Source organism: Chaetura pelagica, unplaced genomic scaffold (genome assembly GCF_000747805.2).
Source record: "Chaetura pelagica isolate M959 unplaced genomic scaffold, ChaPel_1.0 scaffold242, whole genome shotgun sequence".
In the NCBI taxonomy this organism is placed as follows: domain Eukaryota; kingdom Metazoa; phylum Chordata; class Aves; order Apodiformes; family Apodidae; genus Chaetura; species Chaetura pelagica.
Window position 1 is genome coordinate 911050 of NW_009952377.1, and position 21555 is coordinate 932604.

At 35.7% G+C, this 21555-nt stretch overlaps 1 protein-coding gene across 2 annotated transcripts in view; it reads right to left on the minus strand.

The window, feature by feature from the left end:
* The window catches only part of KLC1 (kinesin light chain 1), a 26546-nt gene extending 5692 nt beyond the window's left edge, over positions 1–20854 (minus strand). For both annotated transcript variants that reach the window (XM_010008150.1, XM_010008151.1), the window contains exons 1-13: positions 20594–20854; positions 17793–18023; positions 15719–15797; positions 13581–13806; positions 13008–13095; positions 12217–12318; positions 11461–11634; positions 11222–11321; positions 10303–10352; positions 10155–10222; positions 8567–8675; positions 5695–5856; positions 548–678 (exon numbers count right to left, since the gene is read on the minus strand). In XM_010008150.1, coding sequence (XP_010006452.1) covers positions 548–678; positions 5695–5856; positions 8567–8675; positions 10155–10222; positions 10303–10352; positions 11222–11321; positions 11461–11634; positions 12217–12318; positions 13008–13095; positions 13581–13806; positions 15719–15797; positions 17793–18023; positions 20594–20854 — 1781 coding nt within the window. The remainder of the gene's footprint in view (positions 1–547; positions 679–5694; positions 5857–8566; positions 8676–10154; positions 10223–10302; positions 10353–11221; positions 11322–11460; positions 11635–12216; positions 12319–13007; positions 13096–13580; positions 13807–15718; positions 15798–17792; positions 18024–20593) is intronic.
* Positions 20855–21555: the final 701 nt, after the last annotated feature.

The window sequence follows — 21555 nt, forward strand, 5'->3', positions numbered from 1 at the left end:
GACTTCACTGAGGCCAGAATGTTGATGAGATGCACAACTAGGTTCAAGTTTTTCAACATTTTCCTTTGCTCTCTAAAATTATTTTTTTTTCAAAAATAGAAACTAAGAAGGGCTCAAGTCAGTGATTCTCTTTATACCCACAGCAATATATAAAGCTGTATCAAGACATTAAGCCATATTAAGAACTTTAGTTGTGAGTTTACTGTATTCAGGCTTTTATTGTAAAAATCAATAACATTGACTCTTCTTCACTACTGTGTGAAAAGGAGAATTTTGCAGGTAACTAACACTTATTAACAACTATGAGGCTAAAGCAGTAAAAGGGAAAACACACTTAAAATTGAGTTAACTCTTGAAAGCAAGTATAATTCCTCAGATGTTACAGAACTTAAAATGAAAGTTTAAGAAATTATTTCCTATTTTTAAGATGTAATTTAAATGATATGCAGTTAGCTAAGCAGATAAAACACTGCCCTAGGTACTGCACTAGCCTACAGTGGGGGCAGAGGATGAGGGCACATCAGCACAGCCAAGAAAATATAATTACCCTGGATTCTTTGGTTCACTGTCTCGTGAACTTCCTCCCTTCAGCTTTCTAACCAGCTTCTCACTGCTGCGTCTAATGGAAGCACGGAGCTTGCTAAAGGAACCACTGCGTTTTAAAGATCCAGTGCCATCCTGAAAGAAATTGAACAAATGTGAATGTGCAAGAGTTTGTCACCCTCCCCCACACCTGGCTCAATAACATTTTGTTGGTGAAAAGAATACTTTAAATTGGTATTAATACATACTTGGTACAATTACCTAAACACAGATTATCATATAGCAACAGCCTTACCAAAACAAAAGGGCTCCTTCCAAACCATAACAAAGCTTTCCAAAACGTGAAGACACACTCAAGCCATGATTCATAATGATTAATTAAATCCCACCACAGTAGTCAAACAATTCACCAGCACCATGTTACCATTTCATATCAACACACTGTGGTTAACAGAGTAGAAAGCCCAAGCAAAAGCATTCCATCACAGCCCAAGAAAAAAAAAAAAGTTTTATTTTTTTTCTAAACATCTACATTACTTGCAAACATGTTTGTTTAATCCTAGAATCCTTAAGCAAAAGTATTTCTGATCAGAAAGATATCTGGTTAAATTTCTACACTTCATTTTTTAAGATGTAAAACATGATGACCTTTTCATATGTTGCCTTCATGTTTTACACTGCTGTGCTGATCCAAAGAAACTTCTAACTGACCACAATTGTATTTTTAAACATTTTACTCTTGAAAAAACAACCAAAAATTTTAGTAAGATTAGAAGTGACCACTTCCTTACTTTACAGAAATCCTAAGTGATTATGCAAGGAGAATTGTAAAAGAAGAAAATAAAGTACTACTAAGCAGACAGACACCTGAGTTGGAGTGAGTTTATTAGAAGTTAGAAAGACAAATACACAAATCACTGAACACCAAGATTAGTAGAGAAAAGCATAATTGCCAAAATCTCACACAAAGACTAAACAGCAATGCTACTTTAGAATAATCATAAGTGAAGACATCCAGAGTTCCATATTGATGTTAACCATGTAATAGGTCTCTAAATACATTTTAAAGCACTTGGAGAACATGCCTTACTGTTACAAGTTTTGGTTTGGTTTTCTCCTGTAGAGATCACCATCATGCCATTTCAATAATACCTTGTGTGATACTTTTAACTACCTTTTTTCCATAGTGAACAGCTACTTATAAAGTTCATTGATACTTTTTTTTTTTTTACTAATGTATTACACAGCAAATGGTTGTAATAACATTTTGTATGACTAGATACATATCTGGCAAAGCTACACATGTACAGAAATAGAAAAACCAAAAAAAGACACCAGCACTGGAGGAATGGCCAGTTTACAGGGAAGTGTAGCTCTGACAAGAATCTTAAGGGGTTTGCTAAAACACAGCAGTCAGTACTGAAGAGAGAAGTTAAAGCTTGAAGATGGTGCACGCCCGTCATGCAGGAGACAGTATAAGAATCACAAAAGGCATCTAGGCCTGTCAGAAATGGAGAGAGAAAAACTGAATGAAACTGTTGGGAAAAATTCAACAGTTTTCAATTTTGAACAGTTATGTTTACAGTATTTCTAGGTCCCATTCAAAATATTTTTTTCTGGAGTAAGCATCTGGACTGCCCTTAAGTAGAAAGTGCAGGCCCTTTATACATCTTTATACAGTTTTGCCTATGTTACTAATATCCAACTTACAAACAAGCATGAATGATGCTGGGCATTCTTTCAGTTAGCATGTGCATAAAATACAAAACACCTTTAAGAAGGGATGGCTTTAGTATTACATTTTGTAAACAATGAAAGGATTTTTTTTTTTTTCAGCTGACGTTAACACAAAAAGAAAAGTAAAGAATAAAACAAAAACAGAACAAAGGAACAGAGCAAGGTGCATTCATTTCAGCTTTAACTTCTGTCAGGAATCCTTCCTTGAAACAAAACTGCAAGGATAAAAAAGTCTTTCCCTAACCTCCAGACAAAATTCTGTTTTTTCCTTTAAGGAACTAGAAACCAACTGACCTGTCGCAATTCAGTTTCATGAATATTTTTTATAGAACATATCTATGTATATCTGTATAATCCAAGTGGAAACTTTTCTGCTTTCCCTAATGTAGTGAGGCAGGTCAAAGAATCCAGCTTTAAAAATAAAATGTAGGTCAATTTACATACTTTCCATCTTAGCATAAGTACAGAGACCATTCCTGATAGTCTTAAGATAACTGTTTTGAGGGCCTTTACCTACAGCAGCCAGAATGAACAGTAATTAAGATTATTCTTGGAAATGGAAAAATCCCTTGCTACCAAGTCATTAGAAGATCAGTATCTAACCAAGTATGTATTTTTGTTAACTAACACATTAGGAATAAGCAGACAAGCTTATAGGTACTTAAAATCTGAAATAAAAACATCAAACCCCCAGGTTAAATACTGACTGCATGATTCACAAAACACCTTTAAAACATAAACTCAGGATTTTTTAAAAATCCAGTGTAAACAAGCAAAAACACCCAACCCAAATCACAAGAGATATCAATTCCTATGGCAATGTTTATTTGCCAATTTTTATGTCACTCAGAACAAGAACCATCTTATTACTGTTGCTTATGTCCCTCTGACTGACACTTCTTATTAAATAAGAGAACCTCTTAACAGCTGGTCTACAGTGGTGACATTTACTGCTTTTGCTTCACACCTACAAGCAGTTTTGGGTGCCCAGAAGTCTTTTTGAAGCATACGGATTAGATTAAGAAATTATGCTTCCTCACACTAAGAACACTACCTTAAATGAGGAACTATCACATCATGAAGATTTTCATCTGTCCTGCGAGTGGCCGCAAGACCGATTTACAAAATTGCTACTTACAGATACTGTAATTTTAAATATACAAATATAATAAGAGATACAAAACTTGGGATTTCTACCTCGAATTTTTAAGACCAAGTATTTCTTTGCATTTTCAAATACCTTCTGCTAACTTTAGGGAATGCATTTATCAGGAACATGTAAATGTGCACTATACAAACCTCACTTAACACATCTGTTTTAATAGTTAATGGCAGGTATCAATAGACATTTGAGGTTTTTTTGTAAGAGTGTGAGGCATCACATCAAAGCATATAATGCTTAATGTGGATTACACTACATATGAAAGCCACTTAATTACAATAAGCCTTCCAACAGCATTTTTTGGAAATTAAGCTGTTTTACACACTCCACCTGTTCTGAGAGCCAAGAGCATAGGCCAGCTTGACCACTTCAGAAAAAATTAAACGAAGAAGACAGGCCTCTCTGCACACACAAGTCAAACATTCTACTGCGCTTTATGAATCAGAATATTTTGTCTGGAGGGAGTACAAGAGGATAAAAAAACCTACACAGTATGAAGTAGAGGGAAGAACAGCACTTAGAAACAGAAGCGGGATAGAGGGAGAGAGAGTTGCCCACTTTATGTAAAACATGTAATACAAAATACCTTCTCTTAAGAGGGAAAGAAGTAAATAACAAAGATGAGAATAAAGCAAAGCGACTTCAGCACACTGAAAATTATAAGTTTATGTGCCCTGAGAGGTCAAAATTTCATTTTTCAGATCAACAAATTTGATCACTGAGTTTGATTCAAATATTGACCTAGAAATACTGTCTATCACTTTTCCATAGAAGGCCCTTTTCAATTTAAAACCTGCATGCTTGCTTAATTAATGTCACTAACAGAAAAAGTTTAATCCATTTAGAACATACAGTCATGCAAAGTACAGTGAAATTAAGGGAGGAGTACAGTACACAGTCTAATGCTGAATGGGCAAAATGAGAATTAAAAAAGGAGTTATCCAACCTTACTTTGGCTTTATTAATGATGCAGTATTATTCACAATAGATGCTGATTGACTGTCTTGGCACTGAAAACACCAATGCCAAGAAAACAATAATAAAGAGACAAAAGCAAAGATGCAAAGAACTTTTTACTTTAAGACTACAGCAGTATGTGTTCTATCAAGGTTTCTTTGGAATGCTAAACTGTGTCTCATGTGGCTAAAAAAAAAAAATATAAAATTGCTATTGTAAAGAGAAATTGAACTTCAGAACACTCAGTATTGCAAAGTAGGCTACTTCCCCTCCCATACAGCAAAAGCAGGCAACACCACTTCTATAACCTAACAGAATCTTTTCAGCAGACCTGCAGCTAGGAGTTAGTTAACAGTGCAATGTATCTATCCCATTGCCAGCAATGGGATAAAGCATGTGAAAGCTGGTGACAGAAGCAAACAACTACATAAGCCAGATCAGTAACTGAAAGCTTGCACTGCCTTTCAAATTATAGGAAAACAATGGTTAGGAAAAGGCATATGTAATTACATGATATATATGTTTTTACTTTATGACAATCAGTGTTATACAGTGAAGCCAGTATATGGGAAACAAATACGAACAAGCCCTGACTCCAGTCAAATTCTAATACAGTGAAGTTGTATTAGTATTTCACTTAAGAAATGTAAAGTTACTATCACATTGTTATGTGATGGCCTCTTAACATGGATTGTATAGCAGCTTGAAAAGTTAAGTTCTTTCCTCTAACAAGCTGAGTAAGGAGGAGATGGGAATTTTTTCAGTGTTAGACGGATAACTTTAATTTACTCTTCAACTGCTAACACTTAATACATCTCCATAGCAAATGCTCTCTTTGATTCCAACAGATGCAGTATTTTTCAAGAAACATTTAAAATACAGGCAAATATGGCATCAATAGGACAAAAGCAAAGTAAGTTAATTGCCAGAATATTTCTACCAGGAAAAAGAAACCACTGACAAGCAATTGTACACCAGACCATAACCAGGACACTCAATCAGCATTAAACAACTTCGAGTTAAATACAACTACTTGGGATTCCTGAAGGAATTTCACTATTCAGGACAACAACAGAAAGGAAGTTTTAAAATTTTATAATGTTACAATTATTTTTTTAATATATATATTGCGCTATGATAAAAAAACGTTATTTTTAATTTCTTAACAGATTCTGCAAAATTACAAAATAAAAAGTATATCAACCAAGAAGCTACTGAAAACACTGGTGGACAACCCTATTTGTCACAGTGATCATTTATCTAGGCTATTTTGTTAAACTGTGTACTGTACTTACCCCATTCCATTCTACGCTCATACTCACTTCCTCGCCTCCATCAGGGCCACTCTCGTACTTTACCACATCAACATTGAGGCTCTCCCGGCTTCGCCTTTTTTCTATGCTCTCAGGGTCATTCAGCACTTCAGCAACTCTCTGTTTATGAACATTGTCAAGACCCTGAGAATTAGATAAAATGGGAACAGGCTTTACTTTATTACAAGCTGTACTCATCTACAACTTACACACAAGAACTGTATCAAGGAAGAAGTCAAACCAACCCGTAACTCCATCACTCTGTTTCAGCTTTGAAAGGGCAGCTGAGCTGCCCTTTATAAATTGCAGGAATCAACATGGCATGAAGGGGACAGGCAGTTTGGGAGTTTGATAATTCAGCAACTTGCCATTCTTTTCCTCCTTCCCTATCACTTGTCAAAGCCTCATGGTGGTCATGTCACAGGGACAGGAGTTGGACTCGACAATCCCGATGGGTCCCTTCCAACTCAGCATACTCTACGATTCTATGTCACCTACCTGAAGCTATGTGGCCACCAGCTTAGTATTTAAGCAATTGATAGATCATGAACAGTCAATGCAGTTCTCAGTTTTTCACTTATGAAATAATGCAGCATTCATCTTCTTTGGAAAGAACATTACAGGTGTCTGAATATCTAAGACACAGGTTGTGTTACTTAAAAATACTGACATATGACAACTGGCACAAGAGGATCATTTATCAAATAGAAAATAAGCTTTTAATTGAACAGAATATATATGGTCAATAAAAGTATGCGTTAAAGAACACCCACCATCTACCAAACATGCCTTACAGTATCTTAGAAGTGCTAAAATACCTTCTATGAAAACCCTGCACTAAAAATAAAGGCAAAATCTTTAGCACAGAAACTTGAATGTAACAAAGCTCCAATCATACTAATTTTCAGTTTTCTTTTCTTTACAATAAACCTACTCCACATCATAAAATGTATTTTCTGACAGAAGAGATGCTAGATTAATGCTTTACAGATAGAGAAAATATTCTGCATCTTTCACTGTGCAGCCTTAGTAGCAAATGCAGCAGGGGAACTTAAGCATGCTTAATAAAAATAAAGTAGCAGCATCAAGCCTCCATCAGGCTCTATAGAAAATAGAGACAAGGAACAGTTTTTGCAGTGGCACCAGCAAGCTGTAAGTGGGCTAACTGAACAGTACTCTAGAAGAGAATTCTCCAATAGCAAGGTGTTCCCATCCTTAATTTCCAAATAATCAATTCCAAGCTTCCCAATAAAAATGTGAACTTGAAAAGCTGGTGTTTCTATTTTTTCTTTATATAAAAAAATTACATAACACATCACTACAAGCTAAGTTTTCTTCAAGTCTTTTTATTACTATTATATTATGCCAATTAATCCCATTTGTATCTGTTTCACACTAAAAAATTATCATGTGTAATGGCAAGAGTAAAACTAGGAACCAAAGCAAGCATGTTAAGAAGCAGTGCATGTTCATTTCTTATATTCAAAACACATTTGAATGAGACACACCCGAAGTGAACCTTCAGTAAAAGTATGTGAAAATCACCCTCATTAAAAGAAAGTATTTGCGTCAACTATTTCCCCCCTACCCTTCAATTTTCTTTGCTGAAGAACTTATCTCCCAGGTTAATACTTTCCTTTTACCAATTTCATTCCATTTAACTCCCAAACACGTTTTCCATCCTTTTTTGTGGAAAAAAGAACTTATCCCACTTTCCATCAAAGGGAGCTGCTGCTGAGTTCACTAGAAGAGCATATGGTTTGCCAGAAAGTTTTTTGCTTTCTTGCTTTTCCAGAAATCTGCCTCTCTATACATCAAACACTGCAGTATCAATCTTTGAAATACAACTTCAAATAGGTATAACCAATAAAAAACAGCACCTTGTCAATAAAGATATGGTCTATCACCTAAGTTATGAATAACTTGAATTTGGAATTTTAGCTTAGAATTTTACATGGACATAACATGAAAAAATCCCAACAGACAAAACAAACCACTTCTGAATAAAATACAAATCCTATTAACTGTTGCCTAAAAATGAAATTAAACTTTGAACTTTCAAAGTTTTTGTTTATTCATTTATATTTTCTTATTTTGCATTCCATTTTAACACTCAGTGACAACCCACGTTTTTTGTCCAGTCTTTTATAGAAGACTTTGCATCAAATCACCCAAAAGAGAAAGGAAAAACAAAAGGCCAATAAAACTCCAACAAAACAAACTCTTTCCCATGTTATAAGACAAAGAAAGGGTTACTTTAACACCAGATTTGAGAACCAGCACACAATTTCTCCACATGAAGAGTAATTGTCCCCTCTCCTTTAAACTGTAACATCATCCCATCAGTTTCCAGAAGTAATAGAAACAGCAACTGATAAATTTATAATGGTCTTATGAAGGTCTGCACCAGTCAGTCAGTTGCATGCAGAAATAGTGCATTTTAAAGTTTGACAGCTCCTTATTATAAAAAAAAAACAAACACCAAAAAACACCAAAAAAAATATCAACAAAACCTCTCCTTTCTCCCCTAGCTGCTGTCTCTCTCCAGGACATGGAGCCAAATGAGGACTCCTAGTTGACAGTGTTTTCTGCTCTTCCATTTTCTACATAATTTCTCCCCAAGTTGAATTATGTCCCTGGCACATGATGCCACTGCCCAAGCAATCAACCAGTCTGCAAGTGTTAAGATGGTATCAGTTTATCACCAGTTCACACTGAAACTAGAGGGTGACACCAGGCACTAGGCACTGATTAGCTAAAAGTTGATCTATTCTGCATATGCAATAGATACTGAAGTTGAAAATCTGCATGACCATAATGTATAAATACCATTTAGGGGAATTTTCACACTTGCCTGTTTACGAGATCTCATTGCTGCCTCTTCTAATGTTTCAGCAGCCTCAAATTTGCCCTGTCGCCTGTAAAGTGCCCCAAGGTTCTTTAAGGTAGTTGTTACTGTTGGGCTATTTAAAGATAAAAAGAGAGAAACATTTATATGTTAATATATACATATATATACACACACAATTCACTAACTAATAAAAACTTCAATATAGTATTTATCATAATTTTTGTAATTACCTAATAAGTCACTCTTGAAATATACTATATTGTACTTCATGTAGATTGGAAAATGTTAACCCTTGTGGGGAACAGTCCATCTCCTCTGCCCCCACATAAAACTAAACAAACCCCCCTTCAAAGTGCAATAACAGCTCACACTATGACTAGTCAACAGCCCTGAAGTAACCAGGTGGAAGTAACCAGCCTCTAGACCTGCTTGAGAAAAAAGTGCAGTGCTATATCCTTGCATTTCTCAGATGCATCTCAAGGTGAATACACAGCTCTGAGTGCATCCAAATGAATAACTGTGAAGCTTTCAGAAAATTCCCACTCGTTCACACAGTGACCATTACTGTAGCATGTGTCAGTCACAAAATGAATTAGCAGTTCCTTTTTTACATAATATCTATTTGAAGTTTCTATGCATTCAAATTACACTTGAACAATAGAGAAAATAAATAAATAAACCACACATTCCATTAACAAGTCTCACACTCCAAGAAGACATGTTTGTTTCAACAACACAATGAGAATTAGCTTAGTCACAGTATTGTTGTGTGAAGTTTTGCTCCAGTGACAGCAGAGAAAAGATCTCCTCATGCATTAAAATGAACTACTACATATAAAGCAAACCAACAAAATATATTAAATCCAGAGTTCAGGATGGAGAAAAAAAGCCATTTTCAACATCCTGTTGCTTCTCCAATACAGGAATTCAAACACTGAAGAAATCAAAAACCCACACTGAACAGTACTAGGTGCAAGGGTTTTTTTACGTTGTACCACCTGCACGTTAAAAAAAAAAGACAGATAAGGAACAAAATTAAAGCAAACAAACAAATATTTCACCAAACATGAAACAACCTGAAGTCCTGATTTATCTTCTTCCATTTTAAAATACACATTGTTGTTCACACAAAACTATATTCTTCAAGCCTTAGAAACTCAAGTAATGCTGAATTACAGCAGTTTAACTTTGTTTTCTCATGCCAGCTAGAAAACTCACGACTCATTTACGTGCACAGTCTCCTTTTTGCTTCTGGCCTTCCCTAGAGGTCTTGCTGGGACAGGGAGGGCAGGTATGCCAACCAACAGTGTAAAAAGAGAGAAAGGTGACCTACTAAGGACTGCAAGGAACTCAACTGGTGAATTTTTATGTCACTTCCTAGATCCAACCAGCCTAGATTAAAAGCAGTCTCAGAACTTGGAAACTGCTGCTGTGTTCCTGACACGTAGTCTTGGGGCCTCAATTTTTGTACTATAAATTTTATAGTCCTAAACAAGCAGCTGGCTTGGTTTCATTTTTAAACATGCTTTGACCTGACACTTCTGGATACTGGGTATTGCCACACTGCTTTTCCTGTAAAGAAGTTACCCACCTGTCAACTTTGCAAGCTTTGTACCAGCCACCATATTCTCCAAAAGATGTGCCATCTTTTTGCTTTCCCTAAAACAAAAGTAACATCAAAGTAACTGATTTGTAACTTAGATAAAAGTTAAAAAAATTATTTATGACAATGGCCTTACTTTGCATTCTTCCCTCTCTTCTGCATGCATCCAAATAGGCTTATTTTCATCTAATGAAACAGAAGAAAATAAATTATAGAAGTAGAAAACTAAAAGGTATTCATAGTTTGATTTTCTGAAATGAAGTGTGAACCAAGGAATTACAGTATTACCACCACAAAAAAAAGCTTACTGTCCACACTACAAGCACCAGATAAATAAAACATGCATATCTTTGTTTATAGGTTTACAATTCTGTCTCCTTTTCTTATCTGCCCTTAGAAATAGTTACTTCTGAGAAGCTTTGAAGTCAGTACATGCTGCCATTGATTTGTCATGTGCCTAGTCCTGTGCTAGAAAACATGCATTTATTTATTTTATCTTAACAACTGTTTTGACATCTACTAAACAGTACATATGCTACTGTCATGGAATGCAATGAAAATTCTTCAGTGTGATTTACAGTTAATAAAATGTGTTTGATTTCAATGTACAGTGTAATTCACAATTTGAGGGTATCTTCTATGTTCTTTAAAAGTATTAACAGAGGTTTCGTATTAACAGTGTATTTACTATTTAATTCAAAATCCTGTGCTGACTTTTTCCTGTGACTGGAAATTTTTTTTGCCCCTATAAAAAATACCAAGATTTGTTTTGGTTGGGCATAATATAAATTATACCAGAAGTACAAGCCATAAAACATAAACCTACTAAGTCTACCTAAGAAAAACTTAATCAAACATTACTGCTAAATCAAACATTACCGCTGCATCTTACACTTTCTTATGATGAGTGCACTTCAACATATCTCTAATCTCACTTTCAAGTCTACCTCAAGCAGACAGTTTTAATCAGGATACTATTAACTTCCTGCGTATTTTATTTCATTATAACTACAGAAATGAAACACACAGTCAAATCTAGGGACTCAGTTTCTTACCATCTACAGAGCCAAACTCCCGTTCATGAGCGCGAGTAAGAATCTCTTTGTATAAAGTTTCTGCTTGCTTAAATTTGCCCTGTTTTAGGTAGCAGGATGCCTGAAAACAAAATATCCCCAAAATACAGATCAGCACACTTTTTTTTCTTGATAAATAATAAACACATGCTGAATAAAGGTGTATTTCAATTCAACAGAAAATTTTACTTTTTCTTAGGTTTACTTTCTAAAAGGCTTACCAGGTTATTCTTTGTTTTTGCAACATTTGGATCATCTGGTCCCAACTTAGTCTGGTAAATCTCCAGTGCCCTCTGATAGTAGTATTCAACCTCCTCATATTTACCCTGGTTCTGGCACAGTAAAGCCAAGTTATTCAATTGTTTGGCAACATCTGGGTGATCTTTCCCCAGAACCTGAAAATTAAATACGTTAATTAAAATTTAATTAAACATTAAAAATTTGAATTAAAACACTCTCCAATCATTGTATCAGGGTTTAGAAATGCATCATTTAGAAATACCCCGTTAGTTTTTATTCCTCATCAATTCAACATGAGCATGACAAAAGCAAAATTTGCTTTTGAAAGTATTCAATTCTGTTACAAACTGAGAATGCTGCAGAACAATTCCTAACAGGAATAATGTCAGCAGTATAATAACATTATATGCAGGACATCATTAAAACACGCCTGAAGAGGCAGGCAAGTCTCATGGGCTAGAATAAATATCTACATAGCCACAGAATAATCAAAGGGGAAAGAAAAGGGTAAAGAAGGTTAATTACAAAATACAGAATTTAGAATATACAGAGTGCTCAAACAGCTCTGTAGGACTACAGGACTACTGTTTTGAATTTCAGACATTGTTAACTACTAGGGTATTGCTAACTCCATGGCTTATCTAGCAGATCTACCCAACCAAAACACGAAAGTGGTTAACTTTGTCCTCTCCCTCAAAAAAATCCATTCAAAGCTGCTGTATTCTTTTAGTCAATACCTTTTCTCTGATTTCCAGAGCTCGCTTACACAATGGTTCAGCTTCTTTGTACTTTCCCCGTTTACCATAAAGTACTGCAAGATTGTTTAGAGTTGCTGCCACCTGTCAACAGCAGAGAAATATTAGTTACACTGGAATTTGCTGATATAAGAATCTGACAAATAAGCACATCTGCAATGCACTGAAGTTTTCAATTTTTTCATGCACAGGGCAGACCTCTTGAAATTTGTAAATGAAGAAATAATTATTATGGAATGCATACATACACAAATAAGGAAATTAAATACTTTTGCTTCATTGTGAAAATGTCATTTAGTGCATACATTTTTTTCATAAGTTCTTCTCTTACAAAGTTACCTCCCATATACACACCCAGAGCTGCCCAGCTTCACATAGGTTATATAAAGTGAGATCTACTAATTTTAAACGCTATGTACAAAAGCTTGATTTGTGTTTCATTTGAAAGCAGCAGTGAAACAAATCAGAAGTACACCTTCAATCTGAATTTAATAAAGTGATACGAGTAAGCAAATTAACATCTTTCTTCCCAAATTGATTTCCCACAGAAAATCCATGCAATCCCAATCAACTACGTGCAAGTCATCCATGATGAAACAGCATTAAATGTAACGCTCAAAAGGTATAAGAATGTTTCACTGTGGCCTCCTACCTGTACTGTTTAGAGATAAGCCAGGTCTTAAAAACTTTCCTGTTGAGTTTAATATTAGAATGAGTTGAAAAAAATTCAGTGCAAAACACAACAAAAAACATGGTATTGGATATATACAAACCGCTGGATGATCTTTGCCCAAAGTCTTTTCGCGGATAGCCAAGGCATCGTTCAGGAGATTTGCTGCATCTTTGTATTTGTTCTGGTCCCTAAATTTTGAAGAGTCATAATTAATAACAGGGATTCAGAAAACAAAGTAAAAAATTAAGCCAACTTCAGTACAGGCCTAAAGATGCTAGTACAAAAGAAGAGTAATTGAGAGTATATTCCAAAATCAGGAAGTAAAAATGTAAAGGGTGCAACTGTAGTTTGCTGGTTGAGGAGTAGCATGCACTGCTTCCAACTGCTGTCCTGTTTATACAGGATAATCTGTAGGTGGGTTATCAAGACATGCCACCTCAGGAAAAAAAAAAGAAAGTATCAAAACCAGGTGCATTCCTAAAACAAAGGCAAAGGCACAAATGCAGCAACTTGTTTTGACTTTTAAGTATAGGGAGACATAAATATTAAAGGACCCTCTTGAGGGTTTTAATAAAAAATAGGTGATAGAAAGTAATACAAGTCATATTAGTCTCAACATTAAAAGGTTGTAGCCAAATATTTTACTGATACTCATCTATGTCAGAATACAAACCTGTACACCAAAGCAAGTATATTCAACATAGTGGCAACATCAGGATGATCGTGACCCGAAGTCTTCTCCAGATCTTCAAGAGCTTGTTTACAGAGAGGCACGGCAACCTCATATCTACCTTGGGAAGCATACTGAATAACAAGATTATGAAGGGTCCTTAATCTTGCTGGAATTTCATAGCCACCTTGCTGGGCAGCAGCTGCTGCACTGCTATGCTGCTGTTGAACTGAGAGAAATCAAGAAAAATTTAAGTTGTTTAAAAGATGACTGTAACAAGAAGCATCGCATATTACTGCTCAGTGACAAAAATCAGACTCACTGGATCTTATTTTCTCAAAACAAATTATTACTATTAAAATGTACTTCAAAGCAGTCATGCTGTCTTGAGCCATGACAGTGAAAATATCATATTATTCTTCACTTTCTGCCCAGAATTGTATGAATATCATTTTATACTTCTGTTAGCCTGAAGAGCCAAATGTAATAAACCAGTGAAAAATGTAGGAAATTATTTCAGCTCAGCAAATCATTAAAAATTCTCAAGAATATTTCATAGTTTTGCACTGAGAAATATCAATATTTCCCACTGCAAAGAAACATTAACATAGACAAGTCAAATAACATGCAGAAATGCTTAAGTGGTTTGTCCTTCTTCCTTTACTCTCCATCTCTAAACATACACGGGTTTTTTGCTGTATCATCTTTGTGTGCTACTTCAAGGAGTATTTAAAGTTGGCACATAAAGGATTAAAGCAGCTTGGATCCAACAAAAAACTGTTGGAAGAGAAAAGGCACTGAGTCATCAAACTCAATGTCAACCTTTAGACTAACTAACTCTTAAGGCTTAGCCAGTTGTTTTCCACCAGCACCTAACCTTTGGTTGTTGCAACCCTCATCCTCCCACTGCTCCCAAAAATCTACTACCTCTTTTCTCTTCACCTGGGAGATTTCTGGGAAGACTGAGAAAACTCCCTCTTATTTTCATAACATTCTAGACAACACACAGGATAAAGCTCCAGCCACAAGCCTCACTTTCTTATCTCATTTCTATTAAGCAAAAACACTCTCACGTCAGGAGAATCGTGCAATTCCAAACCTACACGCACAATCACTGCCTACCAAAGCACTGAAGCCTTTCAATATTTGTCCTGGAGATTGAGGGAATTACTAAAATGACAACTTTGTATTTTATAAAGCAAAGTAAGGTAGATTGACTATGTAGGAATATAGACAGCTTTGTCATTCACCTTTCCTACTACAAAATTCTAGGGAAGGATGGATGAGCTCCAACTCAAGGAGTTTATGGTCAACACTAACCTCTTCTAAACTCTTCAAGTCTTCCTTCCACTGCTGGCTACAGATATAGCTTTACCATGCTATCAAAAATGCACGCATGTACGCATCCATTTCAAAGGAAATTTGAAACCCAGCTGATTACAAAGGCAGGACCCTTCAGGCATTTTTCTCAAGTAATTTGCCTACTAAGAATCATTATCATACTAGGACACTGCATATATACTACAATACAAATACATTATATAATACCAGCTTTACAGCCATACAGAAAACATAACATTTCACTAAGCAAGGTTTATCTATTGGCTTCTTTCAATCATGCTACCAAACCTCCAACTTCACTGGATATTCATCAGTTCTTCTGACCTGAAGACAATACTTCTAGAATTAATAGTAAAACTAAGGAAGACAATCTTAGCAAAGGACAAAAGATTGTATGAGAAAGACTACATACTGAAACGTGCCCCAAAATGTTAAATCAGATCAAGAATTCACCATCTGGGCAGACCATCAAAAAGCTTCCATGTTTCAGAATCTGCCTCAGACATTTGAGACAAACCTCTTCCATTCTGAGGCCCGCAGGAAAGACCACGGGACCGATTTTGAAGTCAGTCCCAAGAACTTTACAATAGCTAAAAAAACTGTTTAAAAACCTAGGCCCCAGTTCTGTACACATCAGTGTATAGAAGGCGTATCAGTGACTGACTTCCCTATTCTAGCAGAGCCATTCACCACTCTGCCATGTTCCAGGGAACTACAAGTATAGATTAATTTTTGTATAGAGTATCTTTATATTCTGCATTACAAAAATACACTAATATTGTAATTTTAAGTGCACTTACTTCCTTGTCCTTGATCATCTTCATCATTGGGAAATAAGTCATCCAAAGGCTCTTTGGTGGAATCTGTATCTTTATCCTCCTGTAGAACAAACCCAAACAAATTGTTACACTGAAATCTAAGGCAAAAAGGGACAGTCCATTTAATCAGCAATATTCAAGGAAAAACTCGCATACAGAACTCAGAATTAAAAATAACATTTCTCAGAGAAGTTTTATGAAGGTCTTAATGTTCAAATGTATTTACACAATCTGTCCCAAAACAATACAGGACACCTTCAGAAGAGCCAGGAATAGAAATCAGGTCTCCTACATTTCAGTCTCAATTTAAGCACACAAGAACACATTTGGTATTCTTACAGAGACATTATACCTACTGAAAGTACCCACTGAAGGGTGAGAGCTGCTAAATATAGAATTGTCCACTGCACTTTTTTAGCCGTAAGCGCAGTTATAGATGAGCAAGAGGAATAAGGAGACCTCTATTTCTGAGTACTCAGATTCTGCACAAAAAAATAGATTTTGCAATTGTAATCTGTAAGGTTCAAAACAGACAAACAAAGAAAAAAACCACAACTAAACACTTAAAATACTGTTCATCTCCAATAGTTTCCTTCTGGAACCATAATAATCTCTCAGTGTGTATCCCACAATCATGAAAAATAAAAGAAACAGATCACCCTCAATTCTGTTTCTTAAATGTGGAGTCTACACAATATAAATAGGTGAAGTTCTCAGAAATGTTAATCTCTGTAAGGAAAAACCCTAGGAGCAGAACACACTCCTATTTTTCTGGCTATGTATCCAACACCTTTTTGCACAAATGAGAAAAAGACAACTGCTGCTGCTGGCATTCAAGTTCAATGGTGGAAGAGTGGGTGCTCTGCAAAAACAGCAGATTGATGAGACGAGAGCTCAGATGGGAAGTTCACAATTTCAAGTGTGCCAATTCCAACCTCATACTGAGTATATGCAAATTACTATTTTCAAAGGCTGACAACAGACTGTTCATGTGGTTAGTGAGACTAGACAGATGCTTTGCTTACTTTGCCCCTATTTGCCCATTACACTTCAAAGAATGCTGCTATTCAGGCCATCAGCAGATTACAGTTCAAGAGTTAGCACACCAAAATCCCAATATTCCCTCCTCCTGCTCCTTTTGTAAACAGGCCTCACTGGTAGTATCCAGCTACAACTACAAACTCATGAAACAACACTGAAAAGTTCTGTGTGCAGCTGACCAAACCAACTCTCACTACTCACAGAACGTTAATAAGTATTTAGTCAAGCAGTCAGTTAAGCATGACTAAAATGTATACATTTTCAACCATTATGTTGGAGTAATTGGTTATGAAAAACTGCTCTTTTACACAACACGGTTGAGAAGGTCTGAATGCACAAGATGAAGTCTCTCTCTATAGTGCCAACTAACTTAACAAAAAAACCCAAACAAACTACAAGGGCAAATAATTCAGATGTCTTTTAAGGTGAGAAGTTACTTAATTTTCTCTCTTAATATAGGAATACATAACACAACAGGCTAGCTAAACACAACTGAAAATATGCAGATGACCACAATGTCTGGCAGAAAGTAATGAAAGAGGATTCAATAACATCCTATCTTAGTGTAAATTCTAAACAGATATGAAAGCTACACACTGATTTCACTAGATAAAAATGAAATATTTTTCTTGCAGTCAAAATAAGTGAAGTCCCCGATGTACTTAGAATCTCTGCTAGTTTACATGTCCCAGCTATTCTAACTGTTGAATTTACATGAGGAAATTTTTGGCTTGAAGTTTAGTTCTTTATATTTTAAGGTAATACGATTGTAAGTATTTATGGGTTTTGATCCTCCTATATATTCTATTATATACAGTGAAAAATTTACTCTTTTATGAATGAACTGAACTCTCAGAATGTTTCTGCAAACTATCTGACACTGGTACAAGGTGAGCGTTTTTATGACAAGTTCATATTTTAGAGACAAATAAAAAGCTTGTATCTGTCATTTCTGTAACTACGTAGATAACAACACATGTTAGTGTAAACTGCTTTTTACTATACAGCTACTTACTGATGGTGAAATATCATCATCGTATTTTTTTAACTGATTCATGAATTCTAGATGCTTTTTCTCTTCCTCCAGTTGAGCCACAGACTGCTCACTCTTCTGTAGTTTCTGTTGTGTATTGGCTAGCTCATCCCGTAGCCACTGATTTTCCTGGCATAGCCGGCGAACCTGAGCACGCAATTTCTGCTTCTCTGATTCCACTGCATTTAAGTGGTTTGACAAGGCCATCATTACCTAAAAAGTAGAAGGTATCACGTGATATATTTCCTCTAGAATGCAGTCCTGTATTTAACATAAAAGCCTTTTGTAATTTAAAACCTACGTTAGATGCGAAATCTGGTAAAGATTCTCTTCATGTATCTGGTTCTCATTTTTCCTCTAAACTTTTTTTGCCACAGCCACAGAAATCATTGTTCCATTAATTCAAAATGGAGAAGTAATGCTTTTAACTTGAAGGATCACAAAAATAACCTAAGAATACAGAGCTCTCATTTAGGAACGTTCAGACAGAAAAGGATTCATACACATCCTCACAGTTCACAAAGACGAGCACCTTAGCATAATGCTAACATTCCAAAGGGATAACTACAATACTGAGATCTCAAATGCACAACTGAACACACAATTTTTAGAAGCACTTTATGTATATCATATCATAAGCTTGAGCACACAGACACTCCCTGTGTTCAAACGGCCACATTAGGGACAAAAAAATAGAACAGAACATAAAAGTGGACTATCTGCTTGGGGTTTTTGTTAAGTAAAGTTACACGAAAAAGGAGCTTAAGTGAAAGCCAACCACTAAACACAGAAGATACTCTTCCTTCACTGTTCATGTAAACTCCCACTGACACAAGCAGAAAATCTGCCAGCAACACCAGGGAGCACTGCTTGTAAGAATGGGCAGCTGGCGATAATAAAAATTTTATTTTAGATGAGTTTGACATCCTCAAGTTATTAGCATTTAATCCTCTCAAATTCATGTTTCTTTAAAACAAAGTTACCTTGAAGTGTTTTTAAACCAAGTATTTTATGTGAAATAGATGGTGCCCTTAGCTGAAATCTCAGGTTTCAAAAAAACATATCCAGCCTTTGAAAACTACTTTTTCCTATAAAAATAAGATAAAACTCCAGGTATCTTGTTTTAATACCAGTCCAAATCTCTGGACTTCAGGACCTGCCTATTTACATATTCAGAAATTGTTAATACTTTAAATTCCTTGGCCTATTCAAACAGTGGCATTTGTAACATCAGGAAAGTTGTGATAATAGGGTCAACATACTAAAACTACACTCTACAAGCTATACTGGCGAACTAAAATCCTTTGTAATCCTACTCTCTAGAATTAACTTAAAGTTTTATTACTCCTTCAGCAAAGTCAGTTTCATTTTTGTGGAAATAACACTATGACTTGAAGGTAGGTCTGATAACACACACAAAAAATCTACAAAATATTTCCATCGCTGAATTTAAATCCTGCAAATCAAAAATACACTACAGTTTTCTAGCCAAAGCATGGAGAAGGAGTAAGCTTATCATGTCTGACAGCAGTAGTTTGAAGTTCAATTGCTTTCCTATCGCAGTAAATGCAGACTTCTTGGCTCCTTGCTGCCACAGTTCACAAAACGCCATAAGGGGCAAACAAGGTAGTGACATCTGCAATTGAGGCTGCTGAATCCAACTGAACCAAAACCTAGAACTAGCTTTTTGGAGTCCCAGTACCATCTCAAAGTTAGGAGACAGAAGCTACTCATTCACTCACAGATCTCCTAGAAACACATTAAAGTTACCTCAACTATTGCAATTTTATTCCATGTATCTTCTAGTATTTTCTTCCAATACAAGGGATCAAAGCTTGTACAATATACTAAGGCCTGACAGTCTACCATAATGTCCAGGGGTTTGACATTCCTATGCCTGGTAACCCATATTTGTTCATTCTCTCAGGCCTCAATTCACCATAATCCAATGCACACAACTTCCAGATCCCCAAACAGTAACTGCCCAATCCAGAGGAGAAGACTGAGCACAGCTATAGACCAATACAAAGTCTATCAATATAAAATTAACTAACTGAAATTTTCAACTCACTTGCAAACATCCTGCCATATTATCCCGGTGTCTGTGTCATATCACATTGTTTCAGGTTTTGACCTAGTACAAAATATCCTAAAGCCATGCTGTATATATAGTTCTGATATCCTGGCTAAACATGCATCTTCTGACTCATCTTCTGCAGATGATACCTTTTCACAGTAATCAACTCAGAGTCCTTTCTTTAATGCATCTGTGAAAATTGTTCAGATTCTGTACCTAACCTTTAAAATGTTTAGATTCAGTTTAGGTTTAGTAAAATGTTCAATAAACATTGGAGATTCTTAAGCCCCACAAGCATCATGAGGTATAAAGAACCTCAGAATCAAGGAAATATGAACATGAATTTAAAGTTACAACAGAGCTCAAACATTGAGCACATTCATTTCACACATTCATTTCTTTGTGTGTCAGACCTCTCTATGCAATAAGAGTTAAAACGCCAATGCTCTGTTCCTGAGCTGCTCAAACATTACCTGCCGTCTCGATGAAGTAAAGAGGTGCTCAGTTATGAGCTTCAGTGCTTTAACACTGAATGCATAATTAGTTCTGTAAAACTGCCAGTCAGACAGTAGCTACCTCTATTAATTACAGCAGTCTTTCCCCCTTAACATACAGTAACAATAACATCCCAGCATATTACTAATATTCAGTAAGGCAAATGTAAGTCCTCAGAGTCTGAAATGCTTTATTTCTACTGCAATTTTACCTGTGCTTCACTAAGGCCAAGCTCCAGCATTTCCAGTGACTTTCGAATCATGTTTGATTTTTCTTCAACCAGATTAGTTTCATCATCTTTCTTCAAACATTTCAGCGTTTCAAGTAAGCTCTGTAAAATTGAATTGTGTTCATTCTTCAGCGCCTCTAGTCCATTAATCACTTGCTTAGTTTTGGCAATTATTTCATCTTGAGTAAGCTTCTCCAACTTCTCTTCCTTTAAATACACCATTGTGGACATGTTTTCATACATTCTGAAACAGAAGAGTACACTAGTTAACCCCAAAATAAAAATAAAAACAACAACCAAGTTATTTATGACTGAATAAACCTTTCCTTTAAGAAGTAATTAAAACATATGCATTGAAAATGTAATATCTTTTCACATCTTTTACAATGTTTTTAGTCCTGGGTTTGAACAGTGTTTCAAGTTTTTCAGTTTCTAGTTCAAGAGTTAATATTAGCACTAATTCATAAGCCAAAAAACAGCTGAAAGTAAAGTTTGTATTACATTGCAGCAGAACAAGTTCTAATGAGCACTGAAGAGTCAAGCTGCATCTGCAGGATGTCCAAAAGCAAATCCTTCTGCATGCTTCAATGTTTTGTAGTTACTCTACACCAAAGGTGGGAGATGGGTGTCTGCATCTAAGTAATCTATGTATAGATGTGGTTATAAATAAATTGTAAATGTTAATCACCACGGTAGAAGTTCAATGAATTCTAGGTGATTAATACAGATAAACTAACAAACACTCAATTCACTGTTACAAAAAGAACACACAAAATCAAGGAATTGATACCAAAATCTGCATTAGGCCTGGCAATGGTCATGTCTTCATGCAAAAAATATAAAACAGCCCAGGCAGTACTCATCCAACATATGAAATCCAGCAGACACTAATTTCTTACTATAAGGAAAAAAAAGGCTGTCAGATCATAGACAGAATCAAGCAC